The sequence below is a fragment of the Sceloporus undulatus genome, chromosome 1 (assembly GCF_019175285.1).
Source record: "Sceloporus undulatus isolate JIND9_A2432 ecotype Alabama chromosome 1, SceUnd_v1.1, whole genome shotgun sequence".
Lineage (NCBI taxonomy): Eukaryota > Metazoa > Chordata > Lepidosauria > Squamata > Phrynosomatidae > Sceloporus > Sceloporus undulatus.
The window spans coordinates 220,815,891-220,841,479 of NC_056522.1; the positions used below are offsets into that span (position 1 = coordinate 220,815,891).

The 25,589-nt window shown below is 42.9% G+C and overlaps 1 protein-coding gene across 3 annotated transcripts in view; it reads left to right on the top strand.

Moving 5' to 3' along the window:
• Positions 1 to 14,727: 14,727 nt before the first annotated feature.
• The window catches only part of CACNB4 (calcium voltage-gated channel auxiliary subunit beta 4), a 192,292-nt gene continuing 181,430 nt past the window's right edge, over positions 14,728 to 25,589 (top strand). For all 3 annotated transcript variants that reach the window (XR_006105022.1, XM_042479251.1, XM_042479273.1), the window contains exons 1-2: positions 14,728 to 14,828; positions 15,791 to 15,874. Coding sequence is in view for 2 of the 3 variants with exons in the window: in XM_042479251.1 (XP_042335185.1) it covers positions 14,760 to 14,828; positions 15,791 to 15,874 (153 nt within the window). In the remaining variant the exon portion in view is untranslated. The remainder of the gene's footprint in view (positions 14,829 to 15,790; positions 15,875 to 25,589) is intronic.

Below are 25,589 nucleotides of genomic sequence, written 5' to 3' on the forward strand. Positions count from 1 at the left end.
GAAGAACATTTGAAGCTGGGGAAGACATGTCTTGAGAAGGAGAGGGAGGAGTATCTGGGGTCAATTCTTGGAAAGAGTCCTTCACCTTGGAGTGGCTCCTGTAGTTAAAATCTCCTCCTTTCCCTGTCTGCGCCAGTCTCCATTCCAGGGCACATGGTCTCTGGAAACCCCCAACACACACACCAGCTGCACCTATCCCCAGCCCAATGAAGGATTGAGAGTCCTTCCTCACCAGGGAGAGGATTCTCCCTTTGCATCTGGTCACCTTGGGAGAAGTAAATGAGTAACTGGCTGAGCAGCAACTGAGAGGCTTCTTGCCCGCACTAGCCTTTGTTTGAGGAGTGGCATGGGTGAGAGGCCTCTCGGTTGCTGCTCCCAGGATTACCAGGTGCATAGGGAACAGTGACCAAGATTGGTTGTTTTGAGTTTGCCGCAGATCAGTAGACCTACAGTAATATCAAGAAATATGCATGCGGGGAGGGGGTGCACTAAAAGAAAAGGGTGTGGTAGCCAAAAAAAGTTGGGGTCCACTGGCCTTGCTATTTTAATATTCCACAAATGTCTTGTAGTTACATTGTAGTGGATACATTTTGTGGAAATACCCTGGAATTAGTTTGTATTGGATACATTTTGTGAAAAATTCAAATGCTGTATAGATTCAATTTAAGGTGCCAGGCCAGAACTTTTTAAAAAGGAAGCTGATCGACATTGAGAAGAATAACTGGTAGCTATCTTTAAGTCAGTTTCAAATTGTTCAGATACCTGGGTCTTTTTGTAGACATCGGATATAGAAAATTGATTTCTATTTACAACAACAACAACAAAAAACCCTTCACATGGTCAGCATGCTGAAGTCTGCATACCATATTGTGCAATTCATCAGCATGCATGGGATCCAGGAAACCATGAGAGAAGTCAACTTTGCATGGCGGGTCTTTCTTGTACAGTGGTCCTTTCTCTTGGAACATTGCTCCTTAGCTGGGGCCAGAAAGGAGGGAACATGTCCCCTCACATGTGAGCTGAAAAGTTGATTTTGTTCACTGTTAAGTGGTGTTTGGATAATATTAAGAATTACTGAATACACAGACCTGATTAACTCAATTGTGTGGCAGCAGGTCTTCTCTATGTACAGGGGATGGAGCTGGAGTTAGTCCTCCCTGTTTATCAATACTGACAGGCAATGGTGCTGTCACTGAGTCAGCTGGATGTGCACACAGAGCCTGAGTAGGATGGAAGTCAAGGCTGTATTTATAAACAGTAAATACTTTGCCTTGGAGCTACTGGGACAAATGCAATTTCACCCTGTTCATGGAGACACTTGTTACTAGCTGAGATCTCAGGCTGCTGGTCTACACTTTTTAGAAAAGAAATCAAGAGCAGAGAGAAGGATGGAGAAGGGAGAGAGAGAAGGAAAAATCCTTCAGGGTATTGTTAACAGCCATTAAGTGAAAAGATTACTCATAGAACATAATACAAGTTAAGGACACCTTATGACCCAGTTAAGAGTAGGGAATAAAAGATTATGTAACTTACCCTCCTTATAAGGCTCGGAAGCAAAATGTGCCTGTGAGTCATTCTTCCTCTAAATCACAGGAACCTGTACTGTCAATTACTTATTTGCATCCATTGAATCCCTTGAACCATTTTGGGAGTTTGTACCTAAGGCAGCCCCCGTTGTGAATGGAGTTTAATACTTTGGAAAGGGAGAAGTGAAGTGTCCCTCTGCTGGGATGGACTGATAGTGTTTGCTGGCAAAGGTCTTGCCAAGTTATCCTGGTCTATAATTTATTCTTGCTGTTCAAATCCTGACAAAGTGGCATCTCGCTAGCAGAGTATGAAAAGTGACATGGCTGATCTGGCATTTTTCCAGTGACTGTGGTGCCAGAGAGAAGAATAAAAGTTTAAGACTGTGAATTTGATTTGATACCAGTGGGAGAAATTAGTTTTTAAAAGGCAATTTCCCATGTATTATTGAATGTGGTGTGGTTTCAAAACAGCACTCAGTAAAGTTAGTTAAAACTGATTCCCTTTCAGAATGTAGCTTCATCCTCTTTATAAAAAGGGTTTCTCCTTCTTCCAAATGAGTATACCTTTCCAAAATGGGATAGTGTGTCTTTTGGCTTCTGTTCATTCTTTTTAGTAGCTTTGTATCTGTATAACAGTGGTTTGTTTTAAGGCTTAGGCAATTCTGGGCAATGCAATGTTTTGCTTCATAACCAAAGGATAAAAGTGATTTAAGAATTAAAATATTCAAAACTGCTTCCTGTATTTCAGTTACTTAATGGCAAAGGCTTGCACTTTTCTTCTTGAATACCCACCAGTGTCACTTATGTGTTGTGACCATTCTTATCTTCTCTGTGCAATAGTGGACTTTCTGGTATTGCTCCTTTGTTATAATATGGTATGCAATGTGAAGATATGGCCTTAATAAACCAAAATCAAATAAATGTTTTGGTGCTGTGGCTATATTGCTATAAATTACACAACACCAAAATAAGTGAAAAATGGCATTAATCCCATGCCACTGTTGTGACTGTCTGCTAGCAACACTGCTAGAATTTTTCAGATTTAAAACCAAATGTCGTGTTTGGAATGTTAGAAAGGTAGCCGCGTTCATTATAGCTAAGGAGTCATTTCAGTTTACAGCTTTGGTTCTCAAACTGAAAGGCAAGTTCTTCCTCAGTTTTGCATATGCTATATGGAACTATGAATATTTCCTCTCTTTATTACCCCTTAGAGCAGGATAGGCAACATACAACCCATAAGTTGCATGCCTGCAACCTTGGGGCCGTTTCCACTTGTGATTTACAACGATTTAAAATACACCGTTTTAAATAACACCGATTCAAAATAACCCTGGTCTTATCCCGCTTTTTTTTCCTTCGTTCTCATTTACCAACTAATTCGCTTTAAGTGATCCGCTTGCGTTCCTATTCAAATAAAACAGTGTATATATAAACCGGTTTTAGCCTTATTTCGTTCCCACTCACCATTTTGGGGCTGTCAATCAACGCAACGTCATCAAAACGTCACTTTTAAATTTCGCGTTTTTTTATAAAAGAGCCAATGAGGAGGCACTTAAAGTGCGGCGGGAAAGGGAAGGAGGATTAGATGTGAGGAAAGGGAGAATAGCCTTCCTTCTCAAACAAAGAGCAGGCTTGCATTTTTTTTCCTTCTGTCTCCTGGGGGAGGACAGGACAGAAGGTTTTGGGTTACTCCTCTGCTCTGCGAGGCTGTGTGTGTGTTTAGGAGGGAAAGGAGGGGTAGCTTTGCCCACAGCTGGGAGCCTGCGCTTGCAGGGTGAATTCTGAAGACAGATTTTTTTTCCTTCCTTTTTCCTCCCTCTCTGGTCTCTCCCTTCAAAGGAAGGGGAGTCCTGCAATTATCCGTGGGGAAGGATGGTTGAGGGGAGAGAGAAACTGCCTCCCCAAAGCACTTCTGCTAGGCTGCTGCCTTTGAAAAAAGACCCCAGAGAGGCTGGCGGAGGCTGCTTGCTTAGGGAAAGCTCCTTCCAGAGGAACTATGATGGGTTTTGCAGGACGAATCCCCGCTTCATGGCTCTATAGACAGCCCAGGGAGGGAGCACTCTTCCCCTCCATTACAAATGGTGTTCAATGATACACACACACACACACACACAGGGTTTCCTTATCTCCCCCGAGATTGCTGTGCAGCAACCCTCTCCTTGAGTGGCATGGATGCTGAAGAGATTAAGCGCCTGTAAACCATTAAAATAAAATAAAAATAAAAAAATCCTTATTTCTTATTGAAAGACCGCAGCAGAAAAAAGGGGTGAGGGAAGCAAAAGATGGCGATGGCCACGACGGATGGGGACAGAAAGGGCGACTCCCCCAAGCCGGCCCATCGCTCCGCTCCTCCCATCCAGCTAACCCGATTTCAGAGGCTGATCGTTCCCATTTAAATAACCTGATTCCTATCCCGAATCAAGGAAAAAATAGAAGGTTCGACCCTTCTATTTTTTAAACACGGGTTATACGCCTTTAATGCGGTTTATAAAAAGAACCAAGATATGAATCGATTTCAAATGGGAACACATGCGGGGTGATCTAGAACCGTTCTAGGTTTAAATCGGGTTCAAATGGGCACGCTACTTTCTGAATTCGCTTCGTAACCCGCGTTATACACCAGTGGAAACAGCCCCTTAATCTGTTTTTGATGAGCTTGCCTGTCCTCATCTTCCTGCTCTATTTGCTTTTGCAGTGGCAAAAAGTTCTGAAATTTTCCTTTAAAGCAAGGTGAATGCATACCTTGTTTTAAGGCCAAAGCTCACTTCTGAAACCTTCCCAAAACTACAGTATGATTTAGCTTAAAAACTAAGCATATATTTCCACCACATGACTTGTTTTAAAAAGAAATTGTAGGGTTATATTCTGTCACAGTAAATTCAGCAGAGGCTTAGGATACCAGTGTGCCCCATCGTATGGGGAAACTGTTTATCTGTTTCCTAGTGAGTGTTTCAAGGCTAGGGCCAGGCTAGCAGTAAGCTGTGTCACAGTGACTAGGGACTCTTCAGTGAATCACAATTGCTGGGGTTTATTTTATGAATATAACTTCTAGCACACCTCTCAGAACATATTGTCCTCAGAAGACAGTTTACAGAAAACACTTAAAGATATAAAAATTTCCAAGCTCTGAAACATTAATTAAATCCACTAAGCAGTAGCATGCATGTGTGTGTGTGTGTGTGTGTGCGCACACATACATATGCATATATACACACATACATATTCATACATCCATATAACCACAGGCATATACATACACATGGTTCCCGAAATGTACCTTATACTTCTTAGCCAGAAAGGCTCATATGAATGCCGGTGGTCTTTCAGATAGCCCAGTCTTCAAACATGTAATGATTTAAAGACCAAAAACAGTAATCTAAATGCAGGCCAGAATAGGCAGCCAGCACCACTGGGATGGAATTTATGGGGTTTGATATGAACACCAGGTTTCCACAAGCGCTTTAGCTATCACTTTCTGGGCCAATTGCAATTTATTCCATGGGCAGCCTTAAAGAGAGAATATGATAGTCATTTTTTCTTTAATTTTTTTTATTAGTACACTGGATATATATATATATATATATATATATAGAGAGAGAGAGAGAGAGAGAACACAAACAAGATAAAGTGAAAAAGAAAAAAGAAAAACTAACTATATCTCTACAATAAAGAAGAAAGAGAAGACAAAGAAACAAAGAAGTACATGTATGACTTCCTTTCCCAAAACATTTGGCTGTAATTTAAACTTAAACTTTCTGATAATAGTATTATAAGTCTCCTTCTACTACTAATGAATTCTAATTGTTAATCAAATCTTTCTGAGCATATGCAATTCTGGTGGCTGTAATCACATACTGTATCGCTCTTCTGTGTTTTCTCTCCAGTTGCTCCTCTGGCATTCCCAGGAGATGTAGTTCTGGTCAGAGTATATGAAAGTTGTCTTAAACATTTGTGAGTTGTGTACAACATCCAAATTGTAGAACCAACATTACAAAATGAACAGTTACAGCAACTAATAACTTGTCCACCAACAAGAGCAGGACCTTCAGCAAAGTGTTGCAAGGCAGAGTGCTCCAAGCCTTCTCTCCATTGCTTGTTTCCCCCCATAATAGACCCCTGTGTACTGTCCCTACTGAACATGGTCAGCTCTCTTTATGGTCTTCTATAGGCCCATCCTCAGAACTGCTCCCTATATTACCCATCTCTGTCTCTGATATTTCTGCACACTGGTCTTGCACTAAGTGTTGCAATTTTGCCTTCATAAGGATTGAACCTCAGAAAATTACAGTTGGCCCTCTATCCACTGATTTTTTTTATCCATGAATTCAATGACCCATAACTTAAAAATATATTTTAAAAAAATACATTCCAAAAAGCATACTTTGATTTTGCCATTATATATAAGGGACACAATTTTACTACACCATTGTGTGTAATGGGACTTAAGCATCCATGGATTTTGGTGTCCATGAGGTGGGGTGGGGGGTCCTGGAACCAAACTTTACCATATACCAAGGGCCCACTGTAATTTGCTATTTATATGTGGGATAGCAGTGTGAACATGCAGCCTACTTCCATTTGAATTTCCTGGAAAACCAAAAGACATCCCCTGTTTGATATAAGCAACTCAGTTGAAATATATGAAAAATATCTATTCACTTAAGTGTTCCTGCATAGTCTGCATTGGCATTTACTACACAGTTACTTGTGCACCGGCTGCTAGATTAGAAAAGATGGGAAGAACTTTGTATTTCCTGATAGTATTCCCACTTCTTCCTAGTAGCCCTTTGTATTCTACTGTTGCTATGCCACCCGTTACTAGGGGGAAATTCAAGTTGTTCCATTTGTTGTATATTTCATTTGCCAACTGCCCATTTGTCATCTGCCACAGCACTGCAAGACATAAGTGGGTTTATAGGATGCTTTTTCTCTCTAGAAACCGTTCACAGAATGGCTGGGTAGTTCTGCTCGGGAGTTGCCATCTCCACCTGAGCCAGCAGAACATTCAGCAACTTCTCCTTCTGCAGAAGTCCTTGGATGCTGACAGCCTGGAATGCTGACCAATTAAAAGGCTTAATGAGCTGGCTTTCCATTTATTACTTTCCAGACCTTAAGTCAACTGACCTACATGAGAAGCTGGAGTCATATACTTTTCTCCAAACTTGAAAGGGACAGAGACTATGAGCTTGTAACTTAGGTTAGAAGGAACGTTATCTGACCCAACCTGTGATGACTGCATATTCCGAAATGGATTAACATTGACATTATAACATTCCATCCTTTGCACAATAATCCAAAATGCACAAAACAGTGATACCTTATTTGACCAACCAGAATGAAAACAATACTGTATATACCTATGTATAGATCTAGAAATTTTAGTCAAATAATTGACCCATAAATCCTGAGTTGACTTATCCACAAGTCAATGTAAGTGCTGCACTTTTAACACTTGCCAAAAAAAAGGAGGTGGGGAAGAACCATCCATTGGTAACAGACAAGAGTGTAATCTGTCCTAGAAGCATTTATCCCCCACTAATCTCTCATCTATCCATCCGATACTGTCAGAAATCCTTTGTTACCTCTAAGTTTTATGCTTCACATATCCATAGGTCATTTCAAAATCCAGAGGCCTGCCCTGGATTTATGCATAAGATAGACTTATAGTTGAGTGTATATGGCACATGATGCAAGCTTTTGATGCTCTACTGGCTTCTTCATCAGGCAAAAGTGTTAAAAAATACAAGAGAAAAAAATTATAAAAGATGCTATTGGTCACAGGCGTGCATTTTCTCAGGGTGTTGTTGGTTGTTCTGTGGAGGGAGATCTATGCAACCATGTGGCACTGGGAGCAAAGCATTCCAAAGTCCAGGAGATAAAATTTGAATTCCATTAGCAATACAAAAAGGTACTTCCTCAGATTCAAGATGTCTCCATCTTTTGTGAGGCCTCCTTGCATAGATATCCCACCACAGAACAACACAACAACACCTTGAGAAAAAGCAGGCCAAGCTACAGGAAAAGAGATTCCACCTCAACATTAGGAGGAACTTCCTGACAGTAAGGGCTGTTCAACAGTGGAACACACTTCCTCGGAGTGTAGTGGAGTCTCCTTCCTTGGAGGTCTTTAAGCAGAGGCTGGATGGCCATCTGTTGGGGATGCTTTGATTTGGATTTCCTGCATGGCAGTGGGTTGGACTGGATGGCCCTTGTGGTCTCCTCCAACTCTATGATTCTATGATTATGATTTTATAGTTTTCCCTCCTTTGAATATGATCCCATCCTTTGGGTTGAGACTGGGGTAAGTTGTAGTTGAAGAACTACTTGTTCCTAAGCCCTGCCAGGGTCACGCTTTAGGACAGGCTTTGGGGTTGAGACTGCCATGGTTGCCTTGACCGACGATCTGCGTCTGAGCATTGACAGGGGGAGTGTGACCCTGTTGGTGCTCTTAGACCTCTCAGTGGCTTTCGATACTATAGATCATGGCATCCTCTTAGACCACCTGAGGGGGTTAGGTATCGGGGGCACTGCCTTGCAGTGGTTCCGGTCCTTCCTCTCGGGCAGGTCTCAGAGGGTGCTACTCGGGGACTGTAGCTCCAGTAAGAGGTACCTCACTTGTGGGGTTCCTCAGGGGGCTATTTTGTCCCCGATGTTATTTAACATCTATATGAAGCCGCTGGGTGAGATAATACGGAGTCATGGTGCTGGGTGTTATCAGTACGCTGATGACACCTAAATCTACTTCTCCGTATCTCGTTCGTCGGCCTCGAATTCCGATGGCATCTCTTCTCTCAATGAATGTCTTCAGGCGGTAATGGGCTGGATGAGGAAAAACAGATTGAAACTGAATCCAGACAAGACGGAGGTGCTCATGGTAGCGGCCCCGAAACCAAGAATTGGGTTGCAACCTCCAGTCCTGGATGGGGTCACACTCTCCTCCAGCGACTGTGTTCGCAGTCTGGGGGTGCTCCTTGACTCGTCGCTCCTGATGACAAATCAGGTAAATGCGACGGTCAGGAGTGCCTGTTATCAGCTTCGGCTGATACGCCAGCTGCGCCCTTTTCTGGAAGTAAGGGATCTCGAGACGGTTGTGCACGCGCTGGTAACCTCACGCCTTGACTTCTGTAATGCACTCTACATGGGGCTACCCCTGTGCTTGACTCGGAAATTACAGCTGGTTCAAAACATGGCAGCCAGGCTTGTCTCAGGAACATCTAGGAGGGACCACATTACTCCGGTTTTGAGGTGCCTCCACTGGCTGCCTATCAGCTTCCGGGCCCAGTACAAGGTGTTGGTTATCACCTTTAAAGCCCTAAATGGCTTGGGTCCAAGCTATCTCAGGGACCGCCTCCTCCCGTACAATCCTCCCCGCGCTCTCCGGTCCTCTGGGAAGAACTTACTATAGCCTTTAAAATCTAGGCTTGCGGCGACCTCCCAGAGGGCGTTCTCTGCTGTCGCCCCCAAACTCTGGAACGACCTGCCAGATGAGATCCGTCAGATAACATCATTAGACAGCTTTAAAAAAGCGGTCAAGACGGATCTCTTCCGGCAGGCCTTTCCAGATTAACCATCCCGGCCCAGGTTCCTGATTCCCTCATTCCTCCCGTGGCCCCATCTTAGTGATGGTCGAGGATCAACAGAGGGATATCAGGGTTTTAATTGCTGTTTTTATGCTTGATATTGTGTTTTTAATATTTACTGTTGTCAACCGCCCGGATTGGTTTGCCAGAGGGCGGTATATAAATAAATATTATTATTATTATTATTATTATTATTATTATTAATTATTATTATTATTATGTTGGCCATTTGGCCAAGAGGGAAGTTGGACAGGAGAAGAAGGGGAGGCTGTGCTTTCTTTCTCTTTTTTTGATGGGGATGACCTTTTCCTTTTGTTTATTTGCCACCCTGTTGTTTCCAGAGTAAGTCTGGGGCTGATTCTCCCATGCCCATCCTGGGGGGATGGATGCAAAAGAATCCTACCAGTTGTACCCTTGGCTCTCTCTGTGTTACTCCCCACACAGCCCAGCAGTTATGGGGCCATTAGTGTTGTCCACAAGCAAAATTGTGGGAGCAGTTCCTGCCTCAGTTATTGTTGCTGGTTTTCCCTTTTGTTTTCACTCCCCATGTGAGGTGGACAGTGACAAAAATGCACAAGTTATAAACCAACTCAAAGTGGTAAAAGACCCATGGATGTTGCCAACTGCTGACTATCACTTCTTTTGGTTGCTCACCATCTTTTGTTTGGAAATAGCATCTCGCTTCCTGAAAGGTAAAAGTTCCAGAAAGAAAAGGTAAAAAGGAAATTCTGAGGAGACATTGCATTTGTGTGTGAGCCAATTCTGTGGGGGGGGGGGGGAGGGAAGATCTCAGAAAGAAAAAAATACCAAAACAAGAGTGTGTAGAGACAAAGTGATGAGCTGATGTGGCATAGTGGTTTGAGTGTTGGCCTATGACTCTGGATACCAGGGTTCGATTCCCAGTTTGGCCATGAAACCCATCTTGGGCAAGTCACACTCTCTCAGCCTTGGGGAAAGCAATGGCAAATCACCTCTGAACAAATCTTGCCAAGAAGGCCCCATGATAGTCTCACCTTAGGGCCGCCATAAGTCAGAAATGACTCAAATGTACACAACACACAGAGAGAGGAAAGACATTAGATGACAGAGTAGCAACAATTTTTTTCAACCCATCAAGTGTTGCTAGAGTGAAAACTGGAACTGATCCTACATTTTTAAAAGAAGGAGTTTCAGCAGGTGTTGCTTAACAGGTAACAAACAACACCTGCTGAAATTCCCTGTTCTGCACAGCCAGTGTTCACACCAACACCTGTAACTCCCTCCCATCCTATTTTTAAAATTCCTTTTCCAAATGTCATAAGAGGTGGGTGGCTTTTTAAGAAAACATACTATACAAACTGAACTTCATACATTAATAACGCTTTTGCAAATTTTTCAGAGTTTTGTCCTAATCAAGCTGTAATAGGACTTGCTTCTGTAGGTTGTGGTTATTCTGTATATGTCTTCAAGTCATTTCCAGCTCATGGCAACTCTAAGTTGACCCCATTATGGGTTTTTTCTCAGGCTGAGAGTGTGTCACTTGTCCAAAGTCACCCAGCAAGTTTCCATTGCTGAGCAGAGTATTGAATACTGGTCTGCAAAGTCACACTCCAATGCTCAGACCACAACACAACACCAACTGTATGTCTGTATAGGCAGCAGCAATACTTTTATGAATAATTACTTAATGAAAATAAATTTCCCATTTTGACATTTTCTTGTCCACCATCTTGTGCACCAGGAGAAGCAGAAGGATGGACTAGGTGGGCCTGATGCAACACAACTGTTTCTAGGTGAACAACAAACACACACCACTATTCCCCTTGACAAATTCCACTCCTCTGAGCAGTGGTGACTTCAGTGCTGGTCAGGTGGTGAATCCGCTCTGGATTTTAGTCTGAACCACTCTAAGATTCTGAGCCCTATCACCAAAACAGATCCAGCAGCTTAATGTCTGAACTAAAATCTTTACTGAATTCCTCACTCCTCACTCACTACTCATATTTATAACCAAAATATTCACTGCCAGGGCAGGTAACAGCATTAAAAGGCAGGTTATTCTATATTGCTTTCATTAATCTATGTTTAAGAATGAAATGGAAAATGTACAGCTTAATCTTAACTGTCCTTGTTTACTAAGCCCCAGGTCCTCCTCCATTTCCAGGACTTGTCCTACATTTCAACCTTCTGTTCAGGAAGAATTCCAAAATGTCCTCCGTTTTGAGCATGCCTAAGCAGCATGAATTTATATTCATGTTTTTAGCTTTTATTTGATAAGGTCCTCCATTATTCTTGAATATCCTACATTTTACAGTCCCTTGTCCGCCTTTGCAGCTATGATATCTGGTCACCCTGCTTCCAACTCTATGATTTTATGAACCTCTCTGTATGCAATGTGATATGCATATGTGTGTGTGTGCGTTTTAGCGTAAGAGATACATAGATCACACAGTGTAAGTCCTCATTGCTAGTATGACTCCTAAGCAAGTTCATTTGAAAACATGGGACTTTCTTCTTAATAAACAAGGACAGTTAGGATTAAGCTGTACATTTTCCATTTTCATCCTTAAATGTGAATTAATGAAAGTATTATAGTGACTGTACATTCCATCATCCCCAGCCCCTAAGGTGACAAAAGCAAGGTGGAACAATTGAGCTGTTTTAATGCCATTCATGCTGGCAGCGGGGAATATTTTAGTTATAAATATTGGCCTGTTACAGACTGCCAAAATAAAGCTGCTTTGGGTCTCTTTGGAGGTATGCTGTTTAAATGATGCATGGGTCCTAAGAGTCTGGAGGTCGCACCAAAGCCACACTCCAGTCCTAAGGACTAGAGTGCAGCTTTGGTGCAGCTTCCGGATTCTTAGGATGCATACATCATATAAACAGCATACCTCCAAAGAGACCCGAAGCAGCTTTATTTTGGCAGTCTGTAACAGGCCATAGTTGGTGAGGAGTGAGGAATCCAATAGGGATTTTAGTCCAGACATTAAGATGCTGGCTCTATTTTGGTGATAGGGCTCAGAACCTTAGAGAGGTACGGACTAAAACCCAGAGCGGATTCACCACCCCACTGGTACTGGGAACCACCACTGATCAGAGAGTGGTGTTTGTCAAGGGGAATAGTGTTTGTTGTTCACTTAGGAACAGTTGTGTTGTATCAGGCATGCCTAGTCCATCCTTCTGCTTCGCCTGGTGGACAAGAAAATGTCAATGGGAACTTCTGTCAGCTGGGCATGAGGATCGGGGTGTTGGATTAGGACTGGCAACCAGAGTGCAAATCCCCACTTGCCCATGGAAACCCCCTGGGTGACCTTGGGCAAGTCACACTGACTCTCACAGCCTCAGAGGATGGCAATGACAAACCCCCTCTGAACCAATCTTGCCAAGAAAACCCCAGGATAGGGTTGCCTTAGGGTCGCCGTAAGTTGGAAACGATTCGAAGGCACAATGACAATATATAAAGAGCCAGTGTGGTGTAGTGGTTTGAGTGTTGGACTATGACTCTGGAGACCAGGGTTCGAATTCCCACTCTGCCATGGAAACCCACTGGGTGGCTTTGGGCACATCATGCTCTCTCAGCCTCAAGAGGAAGACAGTGAAAATAATTTTAAAAGGCGTAACATCATTTGAGAGCCAATGTGGCATAGTGGCTTTGAGCATTGGACTGTGACTCTGGAGACCAGGGTTTGAACCCCTGCTCTGCCATTGGGTCACCTTGGTCAAGTCACACTCTCTCGGCCTCAAGAGAAAGGCAATGGCAAACTTCCTCTGAACCGATCTTGCCAAGAAAACCCCATGATAGTGTCGCTATAAGTCAGAAAAGGATTGAAGGCAGACAACAGCAACATATCATCTGCCATTAGGAAGAGTGAAGCAATCATTTCAGGTTGCAAATTTGAGGGAAAGAACAGAAAATACTTTAAAGTTGTTCTCAGAGGCATGCAGGTATAAACATTTGCGACTCAGGGACTGAAAGGACTGGACGTTGGTGAGGTGGGTGGCGGGTACCATTTTATGCTCGGCCTCAGACAACAACATGCCTTGGACCGGCCTCGATCGCCATTGAAAGAGCCTCCTTAACATCCCTCATGCCACCTGATGCATCATGAAAGTCCCCCAGCTCCTAGGGTTCTTATTCTGCACGGGACGGCATCCTAAATAAAGCCTTGTGGGCATTTGAAAGGTGATCCAAACAAAACCTTGATATTGCTTAATGCCTATTCAGAATATGAGAGCCAACATCATGTACAGTGGTTTTGAGTGTTGGATTGGGGAGACCAGGGTTTGAATCTCAGCTCAGCCATGGAAACCCACTGGGTGATCTTAGGCAAGTGACACTCTCACAGCCTCGGAGGATGGCCATGGCAAAAAAAAACTTCTAAAGAAATTTGCCAAGAAAACCCTGCCATAGGGTTGCCTTAGGGTCGCCATAAGTCAGACACTTGGAAAGCACACCATCACCACAATTATTCAGAACATAAAGGTGAGCTGAGGGGCCTTTCAAGCTCCACAAGGGCCGTGTGAAGTAAAAAAATCTTTGCACAGTATATTGAAGTTCATAATAATACTGGCGTAGTAGTTTGAGCATTGGATTATGACTCTGGAGACCAGGGTTTGAATCCCAGCTCAGCCATGGAAACCTACTGGGTGACTTTAGGCAAGTCACACTCTCTCAGCCTCAGAGGATGGCAATGATTAGATCCCTTTGAAGTAAATCTTGCCAAGAAAGCCTCATAATAGGATCTAACTTAGGATCACCTAAGTTGGAAATGATTTGAAGGCACACAATGACAAGGGTTGCCATATGTTGGAAACACACAACATACACAATAACATGACTGAACTCTGTGCATGTCAAAGAGAGAGGGAGCCATTTTGAAGTAAGAGGACCAATAAAAGGAATATTATAATAGAGGGAGATGCCTCAAAGGGCCACTTGGTCTCTTATTTGGTTTATTTAGGCCCAAAACACACTGCAGAAATAATCCAGTTTGAGTCTGCTTTAACTGCCCTGGCTCAGTGCTAAGGAATTCTGGGAACTGTAGTTATAAATAAATAACAAATAAAACTTTTACTTTTATCCCGCTTTTCTTGACTAGACAATCAAAGCGGCTCGCAACACATTAAAATATCCACATTCAGTAATATATCTCAGATTCATTAGTTCTGTGAGACATTTAGCCTTCTCTGTCAGAAAGAGCGTTGGTGCCACAATAAACAACAATCCCCATCCATGGGAGGAAGTAGACTTATGTCTAGGGAAGCTCATGCTGCCAGCTTCTTTCTTTCGTTGGTCTCAAAGGTGCTACAAGATCTATTATTATTATTATTATTATTATTATTATTATTATATCCAAATCCATCTGAGGAAGAAGACTTATGTCTGGGAAAGCTCATGCTGCCAACTCCTTTCTTGGAGTGACTCTCCAAGGGGCTACAAGACCTCTCTTCTATTATCATTATCTCCAAATGCACCTGAGGAAGTGGACTTAGGTCTTGGGAAGCTTCCTTGCAGAGGGGGAGGCGGGCGCTTTAAGGCTGCTGCTGCCTCCTCCTCCTCCTTCCCAGGCAGAGGCGGGCGGATTCGGAGCCCAAGCGGAGCAGCAGCAGCAGCAGCAGCAGCAGCGGCGGCAGGAGGAGACAGGAGAGAGAGAGCTTGGGAGCCCCAGCCATGTCCAAGCACCCTTCCTCCTCCTCTTCTTCCTACGGCAAGAACGGGCTGGCAGACCCCATCTTCCAGGTAGCCCCCCCACAGACAGTGATCCTCCTCCCTTGGAGCAGGCATCCCCAGTCCTCCTCCATTTTGAGCATGCATGTACCTCTCTGGGAGTGGGGGGTTGTTATTATTATTATTATTATTATTATTATTATTATTATTATTATTATTATTATTATTAATTATTAGAGGTTTCTTGTTCTTATTTCAATTTGGGAGTGTCCTCCTTCCTCTCTGCCCACCCCCCCGGAGGGTCCTCCATTTTTTGTGTGGTCCTCCTTAAAAGACTCCCAGAAATGTGAAAATGTGGTGGTGCTCAAAAAGGGAGGATCACCTCTTGCAACCCTTGCGTCCTGGAGAGTGAAGGGTGGGAATACAGGACCTGTCCGGGAAAAGGAGGGCGGGCCTGGTTTACCCTCCACTCGCAGGAATGGAAAGCCATGCTTCTCAGTGATGCTCAGAATGGAGGAGCTTTTTTGGAATCCTTCCTGGGCAGGGAAGGGTGGAATGGAGGACGGGTCCGGGGAAAGGAGGACGGGTCATGTCACCCTGCACTCATAGAAATGTAAATGCATGCTTCTTAGGGATTGGAGGACCTTTTGGAATCCTTTCTGGGCAGAGAAGGCTGGAATGGAGGACGTGTCTGGTCACTCTCCACTCATAGAAATGTGAATGCATGCTCCTTACAGATGCTCAGAATGGAGGACCTTTTGAAATCCCTCCTGGAGAGAGAAGGTGGGAATGGAGGGCAGGTCCTGGGAAAGGAGGACCCCCCACTCTCCTCTGGTCACCTTGCCACCCTCAGTCTCACCCTTTGGAAGGAGGGGTCTCAGTTGCCCCCCCTTCTCTCGCCACTTTCCCTTCCTTCCACCTCCCCATTGCCCTCCCAATGCTTGGCCCTTTGCTGCTGCTGCTGATGGAGTGGTGATGATGATGATGATGATGATGATGATGATGATGATGAGGGGGGTGATTCTTTTTCCCAGGGGAGCCGAGGGACAGCCACCCGGCGGAGCCGCCTGAAGCGCTCAGATGGCAGCACAACTTCCACCAGCTTCATCCTCCGGCAGGTAAGAGGGGAAGAAGGGAAGGAATAAGGCCAACCTGGTCCTGCATCCTCCACATTGTAGAAATAATCCAGATTGTTATTGTTGTTGTTGTTGTTGCTAAATAAGGCCAACCCAGTGCCAACCCGGTTTTGCATCCACACTGAAGAAATTATCTAGACAATGGTGATGATTATGATTAAATAAGGCCAGCCTGGTTCTGCATCATCTACATTGTAGAAATAATCCAATTATTGTTATTGTTGCTATTGTTACTGTTATTGTTATTATTAAATAAGGCGTAGTGCCAACCCAGATCTGCATCTGCACTATAGAAATAATCCAAATTGTTGTTGTTGTTATTATTATTAAATAAGGCCAAGCCAGTGCCAACCAGATTCAGCATCCATACTGCAGAAATAATCTAGATTATTATTATTATTAAATAAGGCCAACTTGATTCCACACTACAGAAATAGTGCAGATGATGATGATGATTAAATAAGGCCAGCTCAGTTCTGCATCATCCACACAGTAGAAATAATCCAGTTTATTTATTTATTTATTTATTTAGTATCTCGCTTTCCCCCTAAAATTGGGAGTCAGAGTGGTTTACAGTCTAAAAAAAAAGTACATGGAAAAACATACAAAAATGACAGTTAAAAGGGAATTAAATTATTAATTAAAACACCGCTTTAGCACCCCTGGTTCCATGCTGTGGAAATCCTGGGGGTTGTGGTTTGCTCTGGCATCAAAACTCTCTGACAGAGTAGGCCCAATGTCTCACGGAACTACAATTCCCAGGATTCCATAGTACCTGAGCCATGGAAGTTAAAAATAGTGTCGTTATGGGTTATTTCTGCAATGTGGATGCAAAATAAGGCTCTGTTCAGGTTTCCAAGGTGCATTGGATTGTGGTTTCCTTCACAGTGTTGTCACTGGCATTCCTTTGCTCCAAAGGACCAGGAGGAGATGGAGGAGGCTTTGGCTGGATTCTCCCCTGATTATGCATCCTTTCTTTTCAAAAAATGCTGTTTTTCTGAAACAAGAATCCAAAGTGGAGAGCTCAGAGTTTAATCGGCAAGGGGTGTGTGCGCATGTGGGTGTTTCCTGCCAACTTTTGGGTGACTAGGTAGGCAAAGACACTCACAGCCACCCACACACCCTCCTTGTGTTCCTCGGGTGGAGGCTGCATGTCTGCCCAGCTTCTGCAAGCATTTCTTTTAGGCACCGTTAGGCCGGGATGTTAAGAGTTGTACTGTACTCATGAGAAGAATAAGGGAGGGCATTTAAAAATGGGCTTGCATGGAAGGAAAGGTGTGTTTAAATCCTGGTGCAAGCAGAGATGAGGTGGATGAGGTATTGTTGCCCAGTTTAGAATTGGCATACTGGTTGAGGGAAAGTTGGTCAGATCAAAAGCAAATTCATACGGTCACCTCTGGGGCTTGAAGCTGTACCCACATTTATTTATTTTTTGGCCACCTCAGGGACTGAAGGCATTTTTAGTACAGATAATTCAGGAAAGGGCTTTCTGTGTGTGTAAATTGCTAGTTTGCATTCAGTGGCTGGGATGTGAGGTGACTCCTCTAGTTCCTTGCACACAAAGACAAACAGAGCCTTGGACAAGTAGTACAAGGTGGAGCTGGGCGGAGGGATCTGCAAAAAGGTTTTTAAAAAATGCCCCCTCCTCAAAAGCTTGGGACTTTGTCCTAAATTGATTCGTGTTCATCCTAGATACTCATTGTGTGAGCAACTGGCTCCATAATCTACGGTAAACTCAAAGGAAAGACGACAAAATCCAAACATCTACAAAGCAATGATACCTTTATTGGGCCATCTAAAAAACCACAAAATACATGTCGCAAGCTTTCAAAGTTCCCCTGGCTTCTTTATCAGGCAAAGGTGTTAAAAATAATTTTGTTCTCTTCTGTATGATTTTTAACACCTTTTAAACAGGCCTACATTTGGTTTTAAGATGCTATATTTGTTGTCATTTAATATAGTCTGGGGCAATGTCAATGCAGGTAGAGGCTACTCCCCTCGTTTGCCCTGTGGGGGATTGAGAAACAAAGAGTGATAAAATCCAGGTACTGTATTTTCTGGCGAATAAGACTACTTTTTAACCCAGGAAAATCTTCTCAAAAGTCGGGGGTCGTCTTATATGCCGGGTGTCATCTTATAGGGCAGGTGCTGAAACTTCCAAGCCAGACTGGAGAATCTGCAGTTGCCACATATGTAACTGAAGGGTGGAGCAAGCTTCAGGCGTCTGGGATGCCCGGGGTATGGAAAAAAGAGCCATGTTTGCAATACCACTCTGATAGTCTTGGAGACAGGGAGGTCTGGGCAGGCAGGGAGAGCTGACCAATCCAAGCAGGCTTTGTATCCAACGAGTACCTGCATGTCATAAGCATTTGAATTAAAATTACTATATTGAAATTAAATCTGATGTTCTTTTAATTTTTATTTGGTTTGCGTTGGAAGAGGGGTGGTCTTATACGGCGAGTATATCCCAAACTCTATATTTTAACTGGAAAAGTTGGGGGTCGTCTTATAGGCCCAGTCATCTTATACGCTGGAAAATACGATAATTATATTTCAACTTCATTAACAACAGAAGTGTAATTCTTCTTGAGATCCAAGAGTTGGTCCTGTCGTATGGGAGGTGATGGGCCCATTTCCTAGTCAGAGAACACTAAGGGGCCATTCAGACTACCTTTTGTACTGAATTGTAACCCAGATTAAAAGTCGGAAGTTCCCATTGACACCGGTTTAAACACGTCAGAATTAGGGTCTTGCACACCCGATCCAGGGCAAATCCCCGTTAGAACGGTTTTTCCAAAAGTGGATTATTTCCCATGTCTTTTAGGAAAACCCATTTTTTCTCTGCTGCCGGCAAATGTGAACTTGGCCCTGGTCATGATCGGGTCAAGTTTAGGGGAGGGATTAGGGCAGAGGGAGGGCAGAGGGCAGAACATGCCTCTCCTCTCGCAAGCAGCTTTTTCTTTCTCTTTTTTTGTAATTTTATTTTTGACAGATTATGCGAATGCTTGTTCTACAGGTTGATGCATATTAATAGAATATGTCTGCTTGTGCTACATTTCCCTTTTGTTTGCTTGCTGCTGGGACGGCACCTCACGTTGCAAGTGGCATTTTTTAAAAAAAAAATTTGTGTGTGTGTTTCCTTTTAAATTTGGCAAATTGATACAATGTGTAAATGCTTTTGATACCTATGTGTATGTAAGGAGAAATGGCATTCTGGGGTGGCAATCGGAGGGAAAGGGTGTGGTATTATTATTATTAATATTATTATTATTGTGACGGATTATGTGCATGCTCTGGGCTGGAAGGGAAGGTAAGAGGATGACATCAGGGAGGGGAGCAAGGGCTTCAGAGGTGGCATGGGGAAGGGAAGAGGTTCCATAGAGGAGGAAATGCTGGGCTAGAAGCGAAGGGGAACCTAGAGGCTGGCATTCAGAGGGAGGGCTGTGGAAACCCATGACTTTGGGGGAGTCACACTCTCTCAGCCTCAGGGGAAAGGCAATGGCAAATCTCCTCGGAACCAATCTTGCCAAGAAAACCCCAGGATGGGGTCGTTTCAGGGTTGCCATAATCTGTAATGACCCAAATACATACAACACACACACACCTGGAGGTTTTTAAATTTGACAAGTTGGCAAAATATGTGCACACAGCCACCAGTTTTTTTAAAAAAAAGGAGGGGGGAAGAACCATTTCCGTTGGCCAATGATTGTAGGATATGTCACCTTTGACGAAAGCGGAAGTGAATTTGATTGACAACAAAGGAGGCTCCATTTTAAAGTGGTACTGCAAATGTGAACTTCAGAGGGGCAAATTGCATTGATCAAGGTAAAGGGTAGTGAGAACTTCTACCCGGGGGGATTCGGTATGGGGGCAACCGAATCTGCCCAGTTCTATCCAGCGCAAATGGGCAAGTTTGAATGGGGCCTAAATTTCTCAAGCTTCAGTACTGTTACATCTGAAAAATCCTTTAGGTTCTGTATAAGTAAAACATGCCAAATGTAGTCCCAGTGAAAGAGTTTTACCTATGCTGGTGGTAGAAACCTCAAAGAGTTAAGACCCGGCCCATTAGCTCTCTCTTGTTTAAGATTCCCCAGTTGTATCTAAATTTGGTGTCTTGAAATCCAGGGAATATATTTGGGATAGTTGTGTTGGCCGTGCAGCAAAATACAACAAAATCCATGAAACAATGATAGTGTTACTGGGCCAATTAAAAAAAAAATACAACCCATGAAATATGTCATGCAAGCTTTCAAAGCTCCATTGAGTGATTCTGAGTAAATATAGCAGACCTCTCTCTGTTCATAAATAACTACAGCCAGCTGGAAGGCAGTCGAGATCAGAAGAGGCAGCATCCCAGAAGTTCATGTGCAGGTGAAGGGAGCCTTTTTTTTTAAATGTGCTGTTCATGACTGACTTTGAAATATGTTGATTAAATGGATGCATTGGGAGCAATAGCTACAAAATAATGATGACGTCTTGTTTTGCTGGTGGAGTTTAATCCTGGAATGGGATGGATGAGTTGGTCATACATTCTGCTCAAGACACCTGCACTGGATGCCACCTTGACCTAATAAATCTCAGTCTAGAAATTTTTGCATTAAAATGTAAGTTTTCCTAGGCTTAGAGAAATGAAGGAAGGAAAGGGTGTAAGATGCTCAAAGAGCATTAGGTATAAGGAGTTGGATTTTATGCCTGTTACAGCCAAGATATAAATCAGATGTGTGAGTGGACAACAAAAGCCCAGGGGGTGAACTAGAAATTAGACCACGACCTTGTATAGGAAAAGTTGCAGCATCTTTTCTCTTATATTGGAAACCTTATAGGATCTTGTCTCTTAACACTTTCCAGTATGTAAGATACCCCATTTGCTTCAGGCCAGCAGTTCTCTCCGCTACTGTTTAGGGGCTGTCTCCTTGTATTCTTCTCTTGCATATAGTAATATAATGGGTTAGATGTCCTGAGCTGAACTAGGTCATATCCCGTCAACTCACTTCTGTGATGCTCTGCTCATTATATTTAGACTCACATATGCAGTAAAGTTCTTTGTTTCTGTCTTGTGTTCCACAAATGTCTTGGAGAACCCTCCTGTGTAACAAAAATGAGTGGGTGCTTGCCTTGGAACTCTATGTCTTCGTGCATGGATTAAAAAGAACTCTGAGTAATGCCATGTGCCATAGGGAGTGCTGGTCCTGGCTTTTTCAAACAGCTGCTCCCCAGTATTGTGTGTGGCAAGCTCTTTTGAAATGGAGGGACCTTTCTGAGGAAGCTTGTGATACATCTGTAGATCGGAGAAAAAAGTAAATGTTCTAGTGAACATCCCTAATCTGTTCAGAGCGTCTAAAGTCGTTGATCTTTGGGAGGCAACCACAGTTTGGAAAGATAAATATGGCTCTTCTATACCATGGCTAATCTGGTGTATTGCACTAGCTCTCAGGAATGTAAAGAAATGTTAGGATTTCACATTGAATTTGCATGTGTTTTATTTTATAAATTTCCTGAGGCCTAAAATGTATGCTTACATGCATTTGCTGTAATATGTTTGACTCATTCAAATTTAAGAAGTTTAACAGTGCAGTTGTTTTGAAATATCCACATAGCAATTAGCTTACACATTGTAAACTGCTTAGAGACTGCTTAGAGTGGTATGAAGCTGCATATAAATGAAGCTGCTATTGCTATAAAGCCAGCAGGGTTTAATACTGGTTATTCCCAGTTTACTATGTATAGGATTGTAGTCTACATTCATTCCAGAAGCCTTTAGTGAGGCTTATCAGCAGTTGACCAGTCAAATTGTAATGAACTTGTTGTGAGTTTGATCTACCGATGATTTATAATTCCCCCATCATATAGCTGACTAGTCAATTGTAAAATACCCCCTATCTCCTTTAGGTATTTTACAGCAGAAGTAATCTTCTACCCAACTAATCTCACCCCCAAATTTATGTCGTATTCACATTAATATGTACCAATTTACCACTTTGTAAATTAGTGCTCTGTGCTTTGTAGATCTACCTGTTGAGGGGTTAAAGGGTTTGATGGAATTTGAGAGGTGCCCCCAAATCATTCCAGTAAAATGTGTTGAACTCTTCTACCTGAATTTCTGTTCCACCAGGATATCTTTACCAGCAGAAGAACCAAAACAGAGTAGTGTTGTGAATAGGAGAAGAGCAGCACAAAATATATCCTATACTTATCCACACCTCACATTCATTCCCTCCCTGGCTGAGCTGTTAGAGATTTACATGGGCCCTGGACATGTTGCAAGAAATTGCTCTTCCATTAATTGCCGTGGAGAAGGCAGGGAAATGATAATAAAAAGCTGTCCTCACATTGGCAGCTACTTCACTTACATTGCCATAATGAATCATGGGTGTGGTATACACTCATCCCTCCACATTTGCGGCTTTGACTTTTGCAGATTTTATTATTCATGAATTTTATTAATATGTTCTCTCTAGGAATATCTAGTTCCTCCAGCACAACTCTATGGTCAACTTTAAACAAATGTTACACTGAAAGACCTAGAGAGAACACTCCACTAGGTCTTTTGTAGTTCCTCCAGTGTAATTCTGTGGTCAATGTCTGGCAGACGTTGACCACAGAGTTGCACCAGAGGACGAGATTCCAAGAGAGGTGTTCTTTCAGGTTAAAACATAGTGTTTTTGTTATTTGCGGTTTTCTGACATTCACAGGGGTCCTGTGCCCCTAACCCCAGCAAATGTGGAGGGATGACTGTAATTCAACACCCAATCACACAGCACACCATCACCTATATATATAAACCCTCCATTGGGAGATATCACTTAGTTGACAGGGCTCTGTCTCTGTGACCTCATGTTATGCACAATTAGAACTCACAAGGGGAAATGACGGTGATGAGAACTATGGAGAAAGGGCATTTTGCCTAAAATAGCCTACCTCTGAGAGACTCCTAGGCACTTGAATGCGCTTCTTTTCCTAGAAACCTAAGAGCAGAGCTTAGGCAAGCTACTTTTTTAGACAACTGCTCCCCTTGGCTATGATGGCTGGAAGATTTTGGGAGCTGTAATCCCAAAACATAACATTTCCACGTTCTACCGAAGAAACACCTATATCCCTTGGGGCTCCAAGCATAACCAGCTAACCCTACTTTATTCCATCAGCTAGGGGTTCTAAGACATAGTGCTTCACACAGGTAAACAGGGGAAGCAGGCAGCCTCTTGTTTTGACGTGTAATTTCTGCAATATGTAAATACTGTGTCTTGTCTGAACAGTCTTACATACATGCAGGCAAACTGTTGACAAAAGCCTAGCCCTCCAACTTTCACTGCTGCTGGCCAGATACTGGTGAGCAATTTTGCTTTGTAAAATGATAACGAAGGTGCACCGAGTAGAACAAAACAGCCAGCACACACAATATTGTGCTGCAGTTCTGAAGGGAAAAGTATGCTCGTAGTTTCTTCAGTCTCCTGTATACAACTGAGGATAGTACACTTCAGCTATACATGCACCTTCTCTGTCTTTCTTTGTTCTTCATGATCCTAGACTTTCACAGGTGTAATCCCACAGGCCATTCCATAGAGGCCACAAGCAAAGTTCACCCCTTGGATAGTACTAGTGGCTTTTGGCTGTTCATTCATGGGACTGGCTTTCTTTTTCTATAGCTAGCCACCTGCACCTAGGCAAGCCCCATGACCTACCTATCATTTGGGTTCTTGACAGAAGAGCACTTCTGTCCCAAGGAGACCTATGTGTGTTCTGCCAGACCCCTAGCCAGGGATCTATGAGAATACTATGTTGTGTGGACTTTCTTTTATCTTTGTATGCATGTAGCTTGCTCCAAAGATTGCTTATGGAACATATGCCTTAAATACTTTGAACATCAATGATTTCATCGGTATGCATAAACCCCCCCACCAATTAAGATCACAAATATTTTACTGCAGTTGCTGGTTAATCCTTTCTTGGGAACTGGAATGTATATTGAGTATTTCCAATTTGTGGGCCATTCTTTTGTTTTTCATATTTGTTGACAGATTTTAGTTAGAAATAGAGTAGATTCAGCCTCTGTAGCTTAAATCAGCTCTTTTGATATGCCATATGTTCCTGGTGATTCATTTTTTCCCCAAATGGGTTGAATGCAGCTTCCACTTCACTTTCTAAAATTGGAGGTTCGTTTTCATGTGGCTCTTTCTTGAATGAATCTGTTATACTTTCATCTTTTGAAAATAGTTTTTCAGTGTATTGTTTTAATGGGCGCGTTACAGAGTGCCCAAAAACGGCGCTATGCCGGCGCTACTGGTTGCTGCGTCCGGGAACCATAGTGGGCAAACCGTGTGATTCCTGGACACAACAAAAAGAAGCCGCAAAAAGCGGCTTCTTTTTGTGCCCCGGAAGTGGCACCGCAAGTCGCTAATCGCGCACTCACAGCGTCACTTCTGCCATGCGACGTGTGGATGCTAGGCGTCTGTGACGTCAAGATGGCGGCACCCGTGTACAACGGGTGCCGCCATTTTGTACGCGCCAAGCATGTACTAGGGTTAGGGGTGTCCGGAAAGGACGCCCCTTTCTAACCCTAGTATGCGCTTGGCACGTACTTTTGGCCTGTGTGGAACGGGCCATGGTCTTTTTATTTTTGTTCCCCTGCAAGTCATATAACATCCTCTGTCTTGGCTTGAATTTCCCTTTGATTTCTTAGACCTTGTGGAAGATGTCTCTTGTTCTTCGTTTTTTGTTGTTACCTTCTGTTTCTCTGCATTGATTATTATCGTAGTTCTCCTTGTGCTTGTGCACAAGTTGCATTCAGGGTTCTGACTATATTTCTATCATCTTTTACTTTTGCTTATTGACTGTCCTTAACTCTTTTAAGAGTTTCATCTGTCATCCACTGAAGCTTATCTCTTTCTCTTCGGCTACAATGTCTTTTTGCATTCCTGCCTGGCAAAGTCTCTGGCTTCAGCCCAGAGTTCCTGTCAATTGGGTTTAATAGTGCTAATCTATTTTCTACTTCATATTCTATCAGGATGTTCTTCAGGTTGTTTTTCAGCATGGTGGTTGATTTAGTGTTTTTCTTTAGCTTTATTCTAATTTTTGTAGTTAATGGTCTGTGCCACAATCTGCTCTTGGTCTTGTTTTTACAGAAAGAATGGAGCTTCTCCATATTCTGTTTCTAGCTATGGAGTCTATCTGATTTCTGTATTGACCATCAGGTGATGTCCATGTATACAGTTTTTTGGTTACCTAAACAATGTGTTCACAATTAACAAACTGTTGGCCTTGCAAAATCCGATCAGCCAGTCTCCTACTTCATTTCTTGATCTTAGACCAAATTTTCTGTAGGAAAACTGTAACTGGCAGTAGAAGATGTAAGTACCAGATCATTTTTCCTATTTTTGCATTCAAATTGCCTAAAATTTAACAGGAAGTCATTTGTTTTGATGTGTTTAATTTCCTCCAGGACTCTAGCCTAGAACCTTTCAGTTTCTTCCACTTCTAGCCTCTGTAGTTGGGAGAATGAACTTGAATTACGGTTATATTGATGGGGCTTTCCTGAAGTCTTAGTTCAGTCAGACTTTGCATTATATCCTTTGACTGCTTTTGCTACATCTCTACTTGCTATTAATGCTATTTCTTCTTAGATTTTAATTTCCTGAGTGAAACACTGTGTTTCTGAGTCAAAATGTCCTATTCCTGTCCACTTTAGCTCACTCACCCCAAG